General features: G+C 35.3%; 1 protein-coding gene across 2 annotated transcripts; it reads left to right on the forward strand.

Annotated features, from left to right (window-relative positions):
- The first annotated feature begins 929 nt into the window (after positions 1-929).
- Positions 930-18,164, forward strand: malt3 (MALT paracaspase 3). Of its 2 annotated transcripts, none has more exons than XM_079873715.1 (15): positions 930-1,098; positions 2,094-2,193; positions 2,303-2,427; positions 3,108-3,240; positions 3,446-3,621; positions 3,814-3,910; positions 4,918-4,953; positions 5,687-5,890; positions 8,009-8,186; positions 8,353-8,427; positions 8,524-8,651; positions 12,766-12,915; positions 14,816-14,973; positions 15,783-15,899; positions 17,165-18,164. In XM_079873715.1, exons 2-15 carry the CDS (start codon positions 2,184-2,186, stop codon positions 17,498-17,500), a joined length of 1,923 nt encoding a protein of 640 aa, XP_079729841.1. In that variant the 5' UTR covers positions 930-1,098; positions 2,094-2,183; the 3' UTR covers positions 17,501-18,164. The 2 variants fall into 2 exon arrangements, with proteins under 2 accessions (XP_079729841.1, XP_079729842.1); XM_079873716.1 differs by having other exon boundaries at positions 1,001-1,098; positions 2,306-2,427.
- The last annotated feature ends 851 nt before the right edge of the window (positions 18,165-19,015 follow it).

The raw sequence follows: 19,015 nt of genomic DNA on the forward strand, positions 1-19,015 counted from the left end.
CAATCTCCGAAAAGCCAAGCCAATGCTGATTCTCACTGTCCAGGCAACCTGTAACCCGTGTTTTTCCAACTCGTAACTGGGAGTACATCGTTCCAGCCAACCTGTCACCCGTGTTTTTCCAACTCGTAACTGGGAGTACATCGTTCCAGCCAACCTGTAACCCGTGTTTTTCCAACCTTATACCCGTGAAAGTGCACTGGAACGGCAGTAAAACCCGTAACTTCCCACTCGTGAACTCGTACTAGATCGATGTACTCCCAGTAACGAGTTAGAAAAACACGGGTTACAGGTTGCCTGGAACGCGGCAGTAATTTCCCGCGAAAACCATCCCAACAAACACGTATTGATGATTTATTGCATTTTTTCATTTTGAACAACAAAAAAACGTACATATAGTGTCCCTTTAATCAGATTGCTAAAAACACAAACACAATAAGGTAATAAAATACAAAAAGGGATCCACAGAACAGCACAACTGCACAAAAAAAATAAAAATAAAAAAATAAATAAATATGACACTGTAATAAGCAAAAACAACAGCTTAGATATCAGGGGCTTTTTTAAGTTTAAATGTATTAAAACTTTTTTTTTTTTTGAAAAACAGAAAATAATGGCTTTGTTTTAAGGCACATACATTTATGAATATAACATTTCCCTGAAATAAAAATATTCAATAAAAACTTAATATAGCCTACTACATCTTCAATTATTCTACACCAAAAGTTATGTACAAAATTAAGTTTAAACCAATCAGATCAGATCAATAATCAATCATCTTTCCAGCTTTTTAATTACTTTCAATATGGCGTCAACCTGCCAGTAACTCGAAGAAGAATAAATAAATAAATATTTTCAATGTACTGTAGGCTACCTGCTGCTCAATGTGCAGATGTTTGTGGGCGCAACTACACTGAGCACAGCGGTAATGGGAGGGCCAGTCTGTCATTATTACGGGAAACCTTTCATTTTTCAGCCAAACTATATTAGTGTCATGTTGTATATCCACACGTCGATACAGCTGACGCTCTGTGCTTGTTTGCATGAGGAGGTTTAGGAAGGAAGAGTGATCGCAGTCTGCAATGAGCACTAGGAGGACAGGTGAGTGTAACACCGAACGACGCCACAAACTAGATGCTGTTACCGTCCGGGGTTGGTTGTCACTTTTAGGGAAGTTGTTACATTATGCCTCAGGAACTTTAATGGTTTTGAGTCAAACGTTCAAAGTTCAAAACACTCTTAAATAAGTCGTTTTGTGAATTATTTTCGCTAAAAAAACGAATATGTCCATATAGCCTATTATCCTTTTTCTCCTATAGCTACTGTAAACAAGTGAACCACACTGACATACATTCATTCACACACGAGTCATCCATGTAATGAAGATAGATTTTAACTGAAAGGTTGAACTGTGCTTGAACTGGATTTTTCAAAAATATAATTTGGGGCACGTTGTTTAAAGTTATACAATATACAATTTATTAATTGAAATATCTGTTGGCAAAAATGGGTTTATACTGTTACAATAAGTCAACATGTCTATTATAGAACTGTATGTTTTTTTTTCGAGGGCAAAAATTATTCAATATTTGTTTGTAGCTATGCTTCAAGGTATAGTATGGGACAACAGCATACATAAATTGACTTTCAAAAGTAAATTTACTAGTAAAAGGGTAACAACTTGCCCCAGTCTCATGTCAGAGAATTACTTAAATATTAGTATACATAAAAATCACAAGCTGATATAATTGCTAATGCATTAAGGTGTTGTATTGTATTGAAGCAGTCTTTTTGAAGAATGACAACATAATGACAACTTTTAAGTCCTAATCTGCATTTCGGCATTCTATTCTCTTACAAAACAACAGATTATAAATTTAGTAATTTCAAAGTTGCTCACACACTCTCTCTTTATTAAGACTTCTGCATGGATTGACTGTACAAACACTGTTGAAATCAAGATAGGTTTAGTTATTTTAACATTTAATCCTTAACACTGGATTGCTTAGCCAGTCTCCATGATTCATTGTTTGGATTTTGAATGCCACTCTTGTTGTTATGGGCACTATTCATACTTCTGTTTTCTTTTTACACAGGTGGTAATATTCTGAAATGACTGACCACCTTAAAAGAGCAACACTATTGCGGTCTAGGCCCTTCCACACTAAAGAGTAGCGCAGACAGTCATGATAACTGGTGTGTATATTAGTATTTTTATGTGTAACTAACTATTATATAATGTTTGCCCCTTTATGAATGTCTACTGTCTAATTTATATATATACAATTATATATTTTTTGGGCAGAAGTTGTTATTCTGCAGCAGCCAGTGTCTGTGTGTGTACCACCAAACCATGAGGTGACGTTAAGTGTTCGAGCATTAGGCACTGGTTCATTGAATTATCAGTGGTTTGATAAACAACAGTCAGAGGTTTGTACACTTTATATCCAGTGTTGGGGTTAATGCATTACGAGTAATGTGAGCTACGTAATCAGATTACTTTTTTCAAGTAACGAGTAAAGTAACGCATTACTTTTAAATGTAGAGAAATAAGGAGTAAGTCCAGAAGTGTTGTGTGTGAACATGATGGTCATTGTAGATATAAATGTGAACATGCATTTATTCATCTCACTTGCACAAAAACAGATTCATTATTCCTCAAAATGATTAAAAACAGTGAAATGCAAACTCAGAATATCACTCAAACCTGAATTATTAATTATGTTAAATAATACAAATATACTTTATGTATTTAATCTCACTTTATTAACCAATGTCTGTGCTGCTGACATTTGATGATCCAATTCAGCCACATTAATAAGCCAGAATGACTTTAGATAAATAGCACATTTGTGTTGAATTTGAATTGACTTTGAAATTGGATTGAAGTCCAACGTGAGAAAAAGTAAAGCAAAAGTAACTTAAGTTACTTTTTATGGAAAGTAACGTAAACCAATTAGTTACTTTTTTAGAGAGTAACGCAGTATTGTAATGCATTACTTTAAAAAGTAACTTTCCCCAACACTTTTTCCATTTATAAATAATTCTATCAATATTGTGAAGAATATATACCAAAATGTATCAAATAACATTATGCTTCATCGTTTCAGGTGGAAGGTGGGACAGAGCCTGACCTCACCGTCACTCTCCAGAGATCTGGAAAATATATTTGTAGAGTGAGCGACCTGTTCTCTAACTATCAGTTCACAGATTGGGTAAAAGTGCGAATCCTAGAAGAACCAGGTACTTTCCATTATCTCGTCTTGTCATTAGCATCTGTATTAAACATCTAGCCTGAAGTCCATGAACCCCTTGTTATTATTCATCCAGATATGCATTATATTGAGACTGACATTGACTTAACAGTGATTTATTTTGTAAGATTTTGCTCAACGTGTCCGTTTTAAGACTGTAGTATCTGTTAGATAACGTGATGCATTGTGTTTAGGTGTTTCTCGCTCATGGAGAGGGGAACCCCATATAGTCATTCAACCAATAAGCCAAACAGTAAAACCAGGGGAGTCTATCACTCTCAAATGCACAGCTTTTGGAAAGCCTGCGCCTGCCTACCAGTGGTACAGAAACGGTTGCATCCTTGCTAAAAAGACTACAGAAACACTCATGGTGAGGCTACTGTAACACTCTTTGTTTTTAGCTGTTTTGTTATCATATTGATTCATTTTTATGCGCAAGTTGGGTTCGGGTTACACAGGTCATTGCTTTTAAATTTGGGCAAGATTGACTCAGTGGCACACTTTGTGGAAGCTGTAAGCTGCCTAAAATAATCATGTTTTGCATTTGGTCTTCTTTGTTTAGATAGAAAATGCCAGCGCAGACACTGCTGGTTCATACCTCTGCGCTGTGTCAAATATTCTGGAGGAGAGATGGTCTGAAGCAGCTGAGATTGAGATTGGTAAGAGCCGCCAATGGCTGTTTATGTCAAGCGTTTCAAGCCTATCATTGGCCTACAGTCCACAGCCTTCCATTTTGCAATGGTGTTTGTCCAAGGGCCATTCACAATTTTTCCATTCTGGAATTATTTTTGTTGTTTATCAGCGTCGCTGCCACATTTGTAAAATTTCCATGTTTATTTAAACATGAAAAATAAAAGAGTTTTTTTTATTTGACTTATTACAAAATTTATTTATGGTTCACTGGACATGATGTAATTATTTTTTTTTAAAATTCACTGCACTTACTTAATGCATTAAAATTGACTATCCTGGAAAAAGGGAATTAACAACATTTGCATTTTTCACTTTGTTTGCCATCATGATTCGATTTGACTTGTTCATTTACACCAGGGTTCATCAATCTCGGTCCTGGAGGGCCGGTGTCCTGCAGAGTTTAGCTCCAACCCCAATTAAACACACCTGAACCAGCTAATCAAGGTCTCACTAGGCATACTAGAAACTTTCAAACAGGTGTGTTGGGGCTGGTTGGAGCTAAACTCTGCAGGACACCGGCCCTCCAGGACCGAGATTGGTGAACCCTGATTTACACTGTCAGACCGAAAAGCAATTTAGAAAACCTAAATAAAGGAAACCATCCATTCTTTATCTCTGAGCCATGAATTCTTTGTGGTCATTGTAGTTCCACTATAGTTTAAAATTACTGGTACTTTCCACAATTGGTAGGAGTTAAAGACAATCAGGAACTGAACTGTATTTTGAGTCTAAATGGGTCCCTAGATATATGAGAGTCCAACTAAAGTTAGACTGAAACCAGCTCAAGAGCTTCCCTTTTTCTTGTCACATTACGGAACACAAATAATGTGAGCGTTCTGAGCGTTTTTTCCCCGTTGTGAAACTAGTGGAAAAGCACAAGATATGGGCTTCATGATAACATCCAGTAGAATGGTAACTTTTCTTATTTTCTTTCAACTTTCACCAAAACTTTTTCCTCTGGTTTCCCCCACAGCGCCTCCAGATCTACTACCAACAGCCACTCTTATGGGTAGGTCACAGATGAAAGATTTTTTCAGCTCATGTCTGGTTAAAAATAGACTTCGTACTTACCTGTGTTACACATTACGCCCACCTTAAATATTTCCCCCACAAAACAAACTCTGTCTTTCATGTAGGATTCTCACAGTATATATATTTTGATCCACTTCAAATGTTGACTACTTATATATATATATATATATATATATATATATATATATATATATATATATATATATATATATATATATATATATATATATAAGTGCCATCTGAAATTTTCATTAGAATGATCATTTTTATAAAGCTTGTATATTTAAGTTCAGTAATTTCACTTAAATGACAATTAATAGGTAATTTGCATTGCCATTTAAGTGAAATTATTAAACTTAAATATACAAGCTTGATAAAAATGATCATTCTAGAAGAAAATTTCAGATGGCACACACACACACACACACACATACATACATATACATATATATACACATATATGCCATCTGAAATTTTCTTCTAGAATGATCATTTTTATGAAGCTCGTATATTTAAGTTCAGTAATTTCACTTAAATGGCAATGAAAATGACCTATTAATTGCCATTTAACTGAAATTACTGAACTTAAATATACGAGCTTGATAAAAATGATCATTCTAGATGAAAATTTCAGATGGCACTTAGAGGCTTTTGCATCTGAACTCTTCATATATATATGTAATATATTAATGTAATATTCTTTCTCTAAGCAACTGACAAAGTGGCATTACTGATTGGGAACCTGAACTACAACCACCATCCTGGTCTGATGGCCCCTACCATGGATGTCCATGAGCTGGCCAATCTTCTGCAACAGCTTGGCTTCAGAGTGGTCTCTCTGCTGGATCTCACCCTTCAGGAAATGCAGGCTGCCATTGACAAGTTCTTGCAGCTCTTGGACCCTGGAGTGTATGGTGAGTCACATGCTGTGGGTTTGCTCGAGGAGCCTCTAGGAAATGTCTGGTGTGTTTCATCACTGCTTTAACTGTAAAATATTTTTTCTCACAGGATGTAGGTTTTATACTCAGGCCAATTTCTTGATTTGTGGTGAAAGTTTCAGGTTCCTGGCTACAAAAATTGTTGCAGTGTGCAATACCACGCTAATTTAAATCTTCTGCATTTCTCACTTTGAACCTGTGGTTAGCAGTGCAACTCATTAACTCTACCTGTTTTCTGCTGGAAATTGTTGAGATGGTGGTGGACAATACACAATCTATTTGAAATTTTTCAGAAAAAAAAATATTTTAGTGTTGCTCAACAAACATCTCAGTGACGAGTTAGAGGAAGTTCCATCTGAGTGGAAAAAAGGCTTTGTTTTCCGGTGCTACAGTATCAGTGAATGTCATGGGTAAAAAAAAAAACCACAGCACTTTCAGCCAAAGGACTTTTTTCAGAACAACATCAGTATGTTGATTGGCTGATAAGAAATGTGTGGGCCGGAGTCTGCCCTGCTGCTTTTATCTGCAGAAACTTGTGGTATAATGTTTCTAGCCAACAGATTTATACAGGTTATTCACCTAACTCACATAGGGATTTCATTCTTTGACTCGTATTGTGACCTGCCTCATAATGAAAATAGTAAAATGGAAAGTGTTAAGTTATTAGTCAACTCTGTACGTATTCATGCCTCTGTATTGATGTGTACAGAATGTGGGTTAGATTTCACTGCTGTCACTTTTTCCCCCCTGAATTCTCTTTCTTTGATTATAACAATATTTCAATATGAAATGCTGATAACTGCTTTCATAGCAATGGTTAATCACTCACAGCATCATCAAAATATGAAATACTGTAAAATTGTGTAGTTTTCATGTAGTTCACCCAAAAATCAAGATTCTGTCATCCTTTACTCACCCTCATGTCTTGGCAAACCTGAATGACTTTTTTCATTTCTTCTGTAAAGCACGAAATGTAAATTTTTGGCCATTTCAAGCTGTCAAGGACATAAACGCCTTGTAATAGGATCGTAAACCGGCTCATATGATATAGGCCTATTCCAAATCTTCCAAAGTATGTTGTTATGAGCAAGCTGACGTTTATATTGTTAGTCACTTATTATCTTTGACTCCAGTGCGACCGGATCAATGAGTCATTTGTTTTGTGAATCGTTTCATTGAAAGTATACTCTCATGAACCTGACCTCTCAGCTTTTTTCATTAACTTAAAAAGTTAATGAAAAGAGTTAATGAAAAAAGCTTAGAAGTCAGGTTCATGAAAGTATCTTTTCATTGAAACGATTGTTTCATGAATGCATCAAGAGCTTCAGTAAACAATGGCTTATTTTTTGGTCCTCGCATAAAGCAGTCATTAAGAAGACTTGGGGCCAGATTTACTAACAGCTTGCACCAGCGCAAACCTTCTTTATGCGTTAAAAAACTACTGTCAGGATTTACTGAATTAGCGCTGAAAAGTCGTGGACACAATTATTTTTGCGGCTGACCTTCTTACATATGCATTTGTAGAAGTTTCCCAAAATTTCCGCAAAATTTAAGAGAGGAGATATTCAAATGAATCATGCAAGGTGATTTACTAAGGTTTGCGCTCGTCAGTTTACTGGTATTTGCACCATTGTTTAACGTCCAAAAACACTATTTTGGTAGATTGCGTTGGTCATTAGGGAAATGATCCGGCTGTGTCTGTGTTTTTTAATTTGTGATTTGTCAAAAAATCACAGCCAGAACATTCCACTCCAACAGTGCTTTTTTGGATTTGCGCTCTCACGTACTTTGCATACTTTGATATTTTTAGCATTTTGGAGCTTGACATCTCAAGTCCATATTCACTGTAATTAAATAAAAAATAGTGACTTGGATATTCTACAAAAATTCTTCTTTTGTGTTCCTCTGGAACAAAGAAAGTCATACAGGTTTGGAATGCCATGAGGGTGTGTAGATGATGACAGAATTTTCATTTTTAAGTAATATTTAAAATAAAGGTTATGTTGTACAAGAGTAAGGAACTCAATCAGAGAAGGAAAGAAACATATTGCACAATATTGTAGGCCATTGAAACTCCAATTTCTCCTTCCCCAGCTGTTTTTTACTATGCTGGCCATGGCTACGAGCACTCCGGCAGAAATTACCTGGTGGCCATTGACGCTCCGCGACCCTACCGCACTGAAAACTGTGTGTGCGTACAGAGAGTGATGCTCAGTATGCAGGAGAGAAAAGCCCAGCTCAACGTCATTCTCCTGGACACCTGCAGGAAATGGTAGGCCTGTAGAAACATTATGAACTTGTGCATCTTATTGTTTCCCAGAAAGCAAATAAAAGTATCTTGAATTCCAGATTCTTGGAATAGTTTCGGAAATGTTAAAAGATAATAATTTGGCGCACTGCTACACTGTTCAACGTTTTTGCTATTTTATGTCCTCCAGGTACAAACAAAAAGGTCCTCCCTCTGAAATTAAGCCTTTGGCTCCTCTGGGAAACACTGTGTATGGGTACGCCACGTAAGTACTGTCATAACTAGGTGACAATTCTTCTAAGCCTTAATCAAAACATCGGATTGTGTTCTTCTTGTGTACTCATGCTGTTTGCTCCTACAGGAGTGAAGATGCTGAGGCTTTCGAGGTCCAGGATGGTGGCAAAAGCACAGGGATCTTCACCAAGTACCTGAACAAACATGTCTTACAGCCAGAGAGGGTGACCCGTGTCTTGGAGCAGGTCTCTGAGGGTGAGTGCTCCTACCAGCACTCTTCTGTTACAAATCTTAAAGGTGCATTACGCGATTTCTGAGAAACAAACACGTACCTCCCTTCATTGCTCCCAAAATGGACGAACATGCAATACAAGAGAGGATGTCTCATTCCTCAAAGCAAAATTATTCTTTGTGAAAATTGGAAGAACAAAAAATGTATACAAGCAAGAGTTTGTTGTTAGTCGCCAGCAGCACATCAGCCCCAGACAAACAATGACACTCAGTCCTGTTTCTACATCTAACATTACAACAACAGCATGTCTTGGTTTTGTGAAACATTGCAAAACCAATGTTACTCACGTATGGAGCAGAAACGCAACCTCTGCGTCTGTTTTCAGGTCTTTCCGCTTAGGTCTCTCCAGCGCTGACAAGCTTTTCTAATATCAGCGTGGGTCCTAAAGCTCTTGTCTGATCACAACCCTTCTTCTTTCAGTGATATTCCTCTGAGCTTTTCTCTTTCTGCAGTCTTTCTTCAAATCTCCCTCTTGCTCGCTTTCTCCTCCCACATCACGAGTGGACACGCCCCCTACTGCTGATTGGCTACAAGTGTGTTGTGCTTCTTTGTCTGATCCACTTTCAGCATTTCTCAGAAATCACTTACTGCACCTTTAAGAAAGGCTTGGACTACTGGAGTTTTAGGCTGAATAATCCTTAATTTACTCTTTTCCATGACCTTGGTTGGTTCCAAATGATCTTGTAATGTGATGTGTTTACTAATCAAATGTTATCTCCCGATCTGCCTGGAGACACATCTGGACTGCCCTGATAATATCAAACATGGTTACACGGTGTCATTGTTACAGTGTAATTATACATTTAAGTACTGAGTAATATTAATTAACAACATGTACTTACTATAGGGTTAGGGTAGGATTAGGATTTGGGTGAGGGTTAGTTGCATGTAATTGTGCATTATTTTATGTTATTACTATGGTAAGTACATGTAACGTGTAACAAGGAAACTGATATTTTAGTATTTTAAATCGGGTTGATAATGACTATGATTATGTCAGAGCTTAATAGCCAATGAAAGACAAGTCTATGAGGAGACAGAAGTGAATGATAGAACTTTTCACATGTCAACCACGAAACAAGCTGCTGTACAGGTCCGTTGGACAGCGGAGATAGAGGAACAGTTTGTGGAAGTGTGGCAACAGCCCGACTGCTTGTATAACATGTCTTCGAAAACTTAACACAATCGCCTCGGTTTTAAACGTACCAGCTAGTGCTAGTAAACATTAGCTGTTGAAACTATCTGCTGCATACATATGAGGAGATCACATGAGAGACCATGCAAGATCACCTGATCCACTCCATCTGGCAAGATAATCTTAATCTTGTAGTGTGCGTGATGTGCCATAATTTCAAGTCTTGTAGTGTGTGCATGTTTGAGAGTTGAGAAATCTGTGAAGATTATCCGTATGTGCAAGATGCAACCAGATTTCATAGTTGTTTAGGATTAATTACTACCTTACTACCTACTGCCTACATAGTCAGCACCCTTCTAAGGGTGCGTGAGGTCATATTTATCATTGTTTGGCGAAATACAGTAGTTTCAATGGAAATCCACTCGATCACATGGATAAAATGAAACAGAATTTGGGAAAAAATAAAATTTCATAGGGCATCATAGGGGGAATCTTGATACGTTAATGTAATTATTAAACTTTAAAAGGCGATGATTTAGCTAAATGAGTCATGGGGTAGAAGTTCAGACCAAACACTAACCAGAACGTTTGATCAATAGCAAAACAACGCTTCCGTGCAAGCACTATAATAACAAGATATTATCATATTACATCATACTTCACCCATGTTGTGAGATGTAGTGAACTATAGGTCACAGTGTCTTTCAGTACTTTTGATCATTAGCGGATTTATACTTGGAGCACTTATGAGAGCAACAACCGGTTGACATCTACTGTGTGCCAGACATTGGTTTCCTTCCTTGATCCGTACCCTCCACGGCATGATGTGAACATGGATTTATGTTTTAAGGGTTGAGATAATCCCCTCTCTCCCTGCAGAGGGCTTATTTTGTTGTTTGATTGGTCTCTTTGGTAACAGCTCTTGGCTTTTTATATTGTAGCTGCCAAGGCATGTGACCTCATTCTCTGGCTGCTGTGCTCAGGTGGGGGAAATTTGAGAGCGCTTAACCTAGGGGCGGCTGCTGGTTTGCTCCACTTACCCCCCGCTTCGTCTCGTATGCTTGTTGCTCTGTCTGCACCCTGTCCCACGGCCATTATCACTGTGTTTGTCATGCCCACAAGTACGAGACAACTTCCTTCCTCAATAACGATCATAAATCAATGCTTCGGCACTGGTTACTGTCAAGCACAACTTACGGCATTGCGCTGTAAAGCATTTTAGTGTGGATTTACTGTATATTCCTGGCTACTGGTTTCTGTACTGATATAGTTGTTTTTTCTTCTTCAGTAGAAGTAGTACAATTAATGGTAACATTTTATTTTTGAAGTTCTCTTTTAGAGATTCTGTTGACCAGTGCCGGTCCTCCCTATACGCAAAGTAGGCAAGTTGCGTAGGTCCTCCGAACCACCAGGGGTCCCTCTTGCTCTCAAAATTATTTAATGACTAGGGCTGTGTTTTATATTTATTTTTATTTTTTAATTTTGTCTTCCAGCGATTATGAAAACACAATCGTTCCGTTCCGTTTCTTCGGGCATGCGCTTAAACTTACAAATACACACACTAATATGTCAAAATGTCCATCTTGGTGAGTTTTCACTTAAACAGAGTCAGTTATGTCCTAACGTAAGTGAACATAGGTCTAAACAGTTGGGAAGTAATCGAATGCATCGTGCATTTAGTCTTAAAGTGACAGCAGCCTAATAAACCTGCTGCTGTCTGCTATTTCATGTTAATCAAACAAAAAAAGGAAATGAGTCATTCACTGCTTTTCACTAAATTACTTTAGTAGCTTTAATAATAATCAATGTATTTTATTTTGATTAATCAATTTATGTAGGCTATTTCTTTAGTAGGGTAAACTGTTTGTAATTTTCGTCATTTTTTTATTGTATTACTGAGTGCTTCTAACTCTACCCCTAACAGTATACTAATACTCAACTAATACTCTAATGAGAGTTCGTTGACATGTAGATAAAACATTACTTATAGTCGACAGAATGTCTAAAGGGGACCATCGAAATGGTGCAACCCAACTGGTTAATAAATGAATGTATTTCGCTAAGATCTCTTATTGTTTTTGAAAGAAGACTCTAATGATCACAGAGGCTGAATTTATTTGATCAGAAATACAGCAAAACAGTAACATTGTGAAATATTCCTACAATTTAAAATAATTGTTTTCTATCTTAATATATTATTATTAATGTTGAAAACAGTTGCTTAATATTTTTGTGGAAACTGTAATAGATTTTTTTCTCAGGATTTTTTTGATGAATAGAAAGCTCAAATGAACAGCATTTATATGAAAACTAAATAATTTGTAACATTATAAATGCTTTACTGTAAACTTTGATCAGTGTAATGCATCCTTGCTGGGAAAAAAAAACTCTCACTGACCCCAAACTTTTGAACTGTAATATAAATGTTAAATAAATCAAAATAAAATATATAAAAAATTACATATGATCTAATATTATTATACAATGCAAATTTGTATTGGAATTTTTTTTAATCACTTTAAGTCACACAATGAAATGCAATATGTTTTTGTTTTACAGTGTTCTGTTGTGGTACTATAGAAAATGACCAAGCTTTTACAGTAAAATTGTATGCATTGTTTTGTGACATTACAATTATAAAATCCTGTCAGTTTTTTAACAGTGCTTCTGCACTCAAAAACAGCATCTAGTCCATTCTTCTTATTTGAGAGCAGAACATGCTGAAAATGTACTAAGCGTTTGTAATATTAATTTGAGCAATTTCACTTCATTTTTTAACTTCCCGTTTGACTGAACAACTTGCCGAGTCATGTTTGCGTCATGTTTCAGTGATGGCCACTGATCACATGGCAAAAGGGACTGCAACTGTGTAGATCATATATGTATTACTTATAGGAAAAAGTATCCTCTGGTTTCTAATGAAAGCTTTTGTTCTCTTCCAGATCTGGGAAAGGACCCACTGGTACGTGGAAGGCAGGTGGTAGAGATCAGGCACACTCTGACAGAGCCACGGGCCTTGACCGATCCTGTGCAAGCGTCCGGACACACCATGGAGCTCCGGCGACGGGATGCTTGTTGGAAACAGGCTAATGGTATTTCAATTTTTATTTTATTTTTAAAAAACATCTTCATATTGTCATCAGAAGTCCTTTTCTTACATGTATCTTGTGTAAACTAACCAACTGAAATAACCTTCATTAAAGGGGTTATGTCCTACATCTTTATTTTCTACCTGAATTCCACTTATACTAATAAAGTATTTCTTTCTTTCTTTTTAATCTTACTGAAAACTTTTGAGTGGTAATGTATCATGATTTCCACAAAAATATTAAGCAGCACTATCTGTTTTATACAGAAATTATAATGATTTCTGCTGGATCATGTGACACTGAAGCCTGGATTAATGGCTGCTTTACCATCACAGGACTAAATTATATTTTAAAATATATTTAAATAGGAAACAGATTTAAAATGTAATAATATTTCACCATTTTACAATTTTTACTGTATTTTTTTCATCAAATAAATGCAGCCTTGGTGAACAAAAGAGATGTCTTTGAAAAATATATATAAAAAACTTTTCACAGGTAGTGTATAATGTGAGTAAAGGTCTCGTACCAAAAATTATATTTTCGATTTATGGTGCATAACCATTTTCCACCCTCTCTTACTTTGACTAAGCATTCAGTGGGCGGGTTTTACTGCTGTACTTTTAAGATCTTCATTTAAAAGATGTTCTTGACAAATCAGTTTTGATTATTTGAAAGCTACATTATTCTTACATAACACATTGGTCTCTTTTATTTAAAAAGATCGAGGAAATTTCTATTTTTGATTCCTGATGTGAACCCTTTAAATGCTATATTCAACATCAGTGATGATAAAGCAGATTTTGAATGCAATGGAAAAAAAGTCGGTGTGTGTGTCAGTGCCTACACTCAAAAGTGCTCCATCACCCGTAACATCAGTTTGTGACTTCCTCTTTTGTGGGTTAGATCGTGATGTATGACTCATGGTAAGAGCACCGCTGAGGGATCATTCATAACCATGTGTAACCATGCATTAAAAGGAAATAGATGTCCTCCCAAAAAGTGCCGAATTGCCACCAGTGAGCTGACTTAAATTGATTCCATTTTTCACTTTAGACCGTGACAGCTTTTATTTGTCAAGTTAAACAGCTTAAACAGCTCTCATTTAAATATGAAACATGCATTCTGACACCTTTACTCATGCTTGCATGTACCAGCATATACAGTATTACTATATTGACCACAGGGGAGTTAAATATGTTTAATGTTTGTATTTCTTTTTATGTACGCTTTTCAAATATTTTGAAAGAAGTCTCTTATGCTCACCAAGGGTGCATTTATTTGATCAAAAATACAGTAAAATATTGTTGAATTTATTATTGAAACAGTTTTTTTTATTTTTATATGTTAAAATGTAATTTATTCCTGTGATGGCAAATTACACCAGTCTTCAGTGTCACATGATCCTTCAGAAATCATTCTAATATGATGATTTGCTGCTCAAGAAACATTTATTATTATTATTATCAATGTTGAAAACAGTTGTGCTGCTTAATATTTTGTGGAAACTGTGATACATTTCTACACATTAAGTTTCTTTGATGAATAGAACGTTTCAAAGAACAGCATTTATTTGAAATTTGATAACATGTAAATACTGTCACATTTGATCAATTTAATGCATCCTTGCTGAATAAAACTATTAATTTCTTTAAAGAAAAAGAAAAATCTTACTAATCTCAAACTTTTGAATAGCAGTGTACAAGGCCTTTTATTATAAATAGTCATAATATAGCAGCACTACATCTTGTAGTGGCACATATAATAGTTATACTGTATTTAATAATATACTTATCTACTTTATGGTCTTTGTCATGTGTGTTTCCTGTTTTTTTCCCTCATGATGTAAATGAATATAGTTTGCATTGCTGTGTATTTATGTGTATGGTGATGTTTTCCACAGTTCTTCCTGGCCGAAGATCTCTGGACTTTAAGCGCTGTGGTGTTCAGGTGGAGCTCAGTTTCTCTGCCCTTTTTTCCAACGTCCTGGTTGTGTTCGGTATAGTGAGGAACACAAACGCCGTGGCCCAGGACTGCACTCTGATTCTTGAGAGTCAACCAGTGAGTCGCAGCTTTTCATGTCCTCTTTTGCTGACACAAACACATACACATGCATAGAGAAGGAGGATATGAGAGTCGGGATGGGAGAGACCAGAAGAGGAAAGAGGGCGGATTCTGTGGTGTTTTGTAAATGAATTTGCCTCTTAAACTCCTCCAAACTTATGACTGTAATATGGAGGTTCATGCATGCAACACTATTACAGTATTTATTTATATATATATTTATATTTATATATATTTTTTTTTATTGCTCTACTGCAAATGTGAAGTTTACTAGTGTTAAAGGAGTTCAACAGAAAGAAAGAACAGTAGGATGACTTTAAAACAAAACTGTGAGTCTACTGACCTCTAGGGGTGAAAAGTCTAATACTTCCTTGTGTACATTAAAGGGATAGTTCACCCAAAAATGAAAATTCTGTCATCATTTACTCTCCCTCATGTTGTTCCAAACCTGTATGACTTCCTTTCTTCTGCTGAACACAAAAGAAGATATTTTAAAGAAGGTTGGTAATTAAACAGTTGCTGGTCCCCATTGACATCCATAGTATTTTTTTTTCCTACTATGGAAGTCAATGGGGTCCATCAGTCGTTTGGTTACCGACTTTCTTCAAAATATCTTCTTTTGTGTTCAGCAGAAGAAAGAAAGTCATACAGGTTTGGAACAACTTGAGGGAGAGTAAATGATGACAGAATTTTTGGGTGAACTATCCCTTTAACAGCACAGCGGTCACTTTACCTGGCTCTATAGTGCCTGTTTGTATGATTACAGTTTAAATGGTGATATGCTTTTATTTTATTTTTATTTTTAGCAAATGCAGGACATTTTCTCAGCATCTGGCAGATCGGAAGAAATGGACTCTCTCCTGGTGAGCATCGGTGAAACTCCTGACTGCACCCTCAGATTATGTTGCCTTCAAAGACTCCAGGTACATTTAAGGAGGTTTTCTCTTGAAAATAGATCTGAAATGCATTTTAAAACATTATGAAATGAAATGAAATACATGTTCAGTTTCAAAATACTCGGTTGCCAACTGGTCAATCACAAACCCAAAATGGGTCACATGTTTATTCTGTCAAGTAAAGCCACTTTTATTTATATAGCGCTTTATACAATACAGAATATTTCAAAGGAGCTTCCCAGTGATACATTTAATGATGCAAACAGAATTCAATCCTGCTGTAAAGCAGCTCTAAAAAGACAATAGTGTCATTGTTCAGGTTCAATTCAGTTTGATTCAGTAACTGTGTAAACTTTGTCCATTATGAACTGGGTTCAATTCAGCTATAAAGCAACTCTGTAAAACGCAGTAATGTCATCGTTCTCATCCAATAGTGTCAGTGCAGTCTTTATTGCTGAATATTATATTCTGGAGAGCATGTAATATGCAAATGATAAAATACAACCCAGCATTTAATTATGCATAGTTAGGAAAGCAACATAAAAAGGCTTATTCACTTTAAAAATTTAAATATCACAATGCATTTTGTGTGGTGGGACATAGAGAAACCAAACATTTATATTATTATATATTAATTATATTATATTATATTATATTATGTAAATCTGACCTTAAGTTTTACATAATATAATATAATATAGTATATTATATTATATTATATTATATTATATTATATTATGTAAAACTTAAGGTCAGATTTGTTAACATTAATGCATTAGTTAACATGAACTAACTATGAGCAATAATATTTTTACACCATTACTTGACCTTAATGTTAGTTCATAAAAATATAATTGTTTATTGTTGACGATACAACTTTTGATTTAAAAAGTAAGTGTAGAAATTTACATGAACTGAGATAAATAAATGCTGTAGAATTGTTTATTGTTAGTTCATTTAAACTAATGTAGTTAACTAATGTTAACAAATTAAACCTTATTGTAAAGTGTTAACATATATAATATTATATAAATACATTATATAATATGTTATAATATAATGTTATAATGCAATATAATTTATATATCAAATATATGATATGATAATATATGATGTGATATGATATATATATATATATATATATATATGACATATCACATCATAATAATGTTTTATTGTAGGGATATTATTGTTGCTGTTGAAACCACTGATGTAGAAAAATGCGTTATATATGGATGTCAAAAATATTGTTTAAAGCCATTTAAGAAATGCAATTTATTCAAACTTTTTAGGGATCTCTGGTGATTAAGGTGAAATTGCACTACACCCAGACACAAACTAAAGAACGTCTCACTGAGAGCAAAGAGCTGGACATTGGCAGACCTCTCATCGCCTCCTGCAAGATGAATCAGATGAGGCCGGTGGACAGGAGACAAGAAGCGTTCGTCCATTCTGTGGACCACATACCCAACATAAGATGGCCTCATCATCAGAACCATCCTCGAGCTGGTCGGCCCTACACACGCAAGGCTGAGAACCGATTACAGAGCTCAGCCAAATCCAGCTCCATGAGCAGCAATGAACCAGAGGAGAATGATGAAAATGACTCGAATGAATTCACTATGTGACGTTCCTTCTTTTTACAAACACAGTAAGGCTTTGTTTTGATCCAACAAAGGATTTTCTTACATTAATTGTTTACTTTTTGCCTACTAATTATGAATTGTGATAAAAGTGTGTGTGTGTGTGTGTGTGTGTTTGAGAGGGAGAGAGAGAAAAAGAGAGCTATAGAAGGAAGAAGTTCTCATGCTAATGTAGAAATATTTATATCTAATTGTTGTAAATCAAATCAAGTGTAATATTCTTAAATATCCGATAAAATGCTACTTCTGGTGTTTCCCTGTGTGATCAAATTTCATATTCAAATGCAGTCTAGGAATTGATATCGATATTAAAATCATTAGATATATTAATTCATTTGTAGAATTTGAGTAAAAATGCAGTCATATTTCTGTGATATTTTATGCAAAACATGGTGATGGGATAGAGGAAGTATTTAGGTCATAAATTCATTTCTATTTTCAGTTACACTATTCATATTTAGTGATGTTATTTTAGGTTGCATGAAACAAAAGAAACAGAATACATAGAATTGCAACAAAGATGATCTACAGTATTTATTCAATACCACAGGACCACATACATAAGACACTTGTACTTTTGGTCAAATTGTACTTATGGTCAACGTTAATAAAAATATTTTACAATAAATCATTTTCAGTTGCTTTATGTAGATGTTTTCAGTGTTTTGATTGATAAAATGTGTGAAATTTGAGCATTTTGAAATGTTGCATATGACAAACTGTCATTTTTAAAATAACAAAAACCCTACATATCTCCCAATATCATTATGAATCTTGAACGAACACAATATTTAAACATATTACAATACTTTCTTTTTCTAGTTCACAAAATTCACAAGTATAATTTATACCTTTTCGATAAGTGTGTAGCCAGAAAAATCTTGTGCGATATTTCGTAAGATACTTGTTCGATTTTGTTATTGATGCATACTAGAGTCATACTGCCAAACACAGAAGAAAATGATTCGATTACACTTTATTTTAATGTGTCCCTGTTACAGTGTAAAGTACTGAGTAAGTAATCGTAATTAGCTACTATTGGGTTAGGGTAGGATTAGGGTTTTGGGTTACACTTTATTTTAAGGTGTCATCAGTGTGATTATATATTTAAGTAGCCTACTGACTAATAATAACATGTAGGGTGAATTCAGGTTGATTGGGACACCCATTGAGATGACTGGAAAAAAGTGTCCCAATCAACCTACTTACTATAGGGTCAGGGTAGGATTAGGTTTTGGTTGAGGGTCAATTCTTGCATGTAAATATGCATTAACAAGTATATGTAACATATGTAACAAGGACACTGTAAAATAAAGTTCTACCGAGTTTTGTTTAGGGTAATTATGCCTAATTTATAGTTATTACTATAGTAAATACATGTAACAAGGACACATTGAAATAAAGTGTTACCGATTATAGCTGCAGAAAAATAAGAGTATAACCTTACTACTACCTTTGTCCAGCATGTTATTGGACAACAATGACCTCCAAATACGCAGC

Source organism: Squalius cephalus (assembly GCF_949319135.1).
Source record: "Squalius cephalus genome assembly, chromosome: 6".
Classification (NCBI taxonomy): domain Eukaryota; kingdom Metazoa; phylum Chordata; class Actinopteri; order Cypriniformes; family Leuciscidae; genus Squalius; species Squalius cephalus.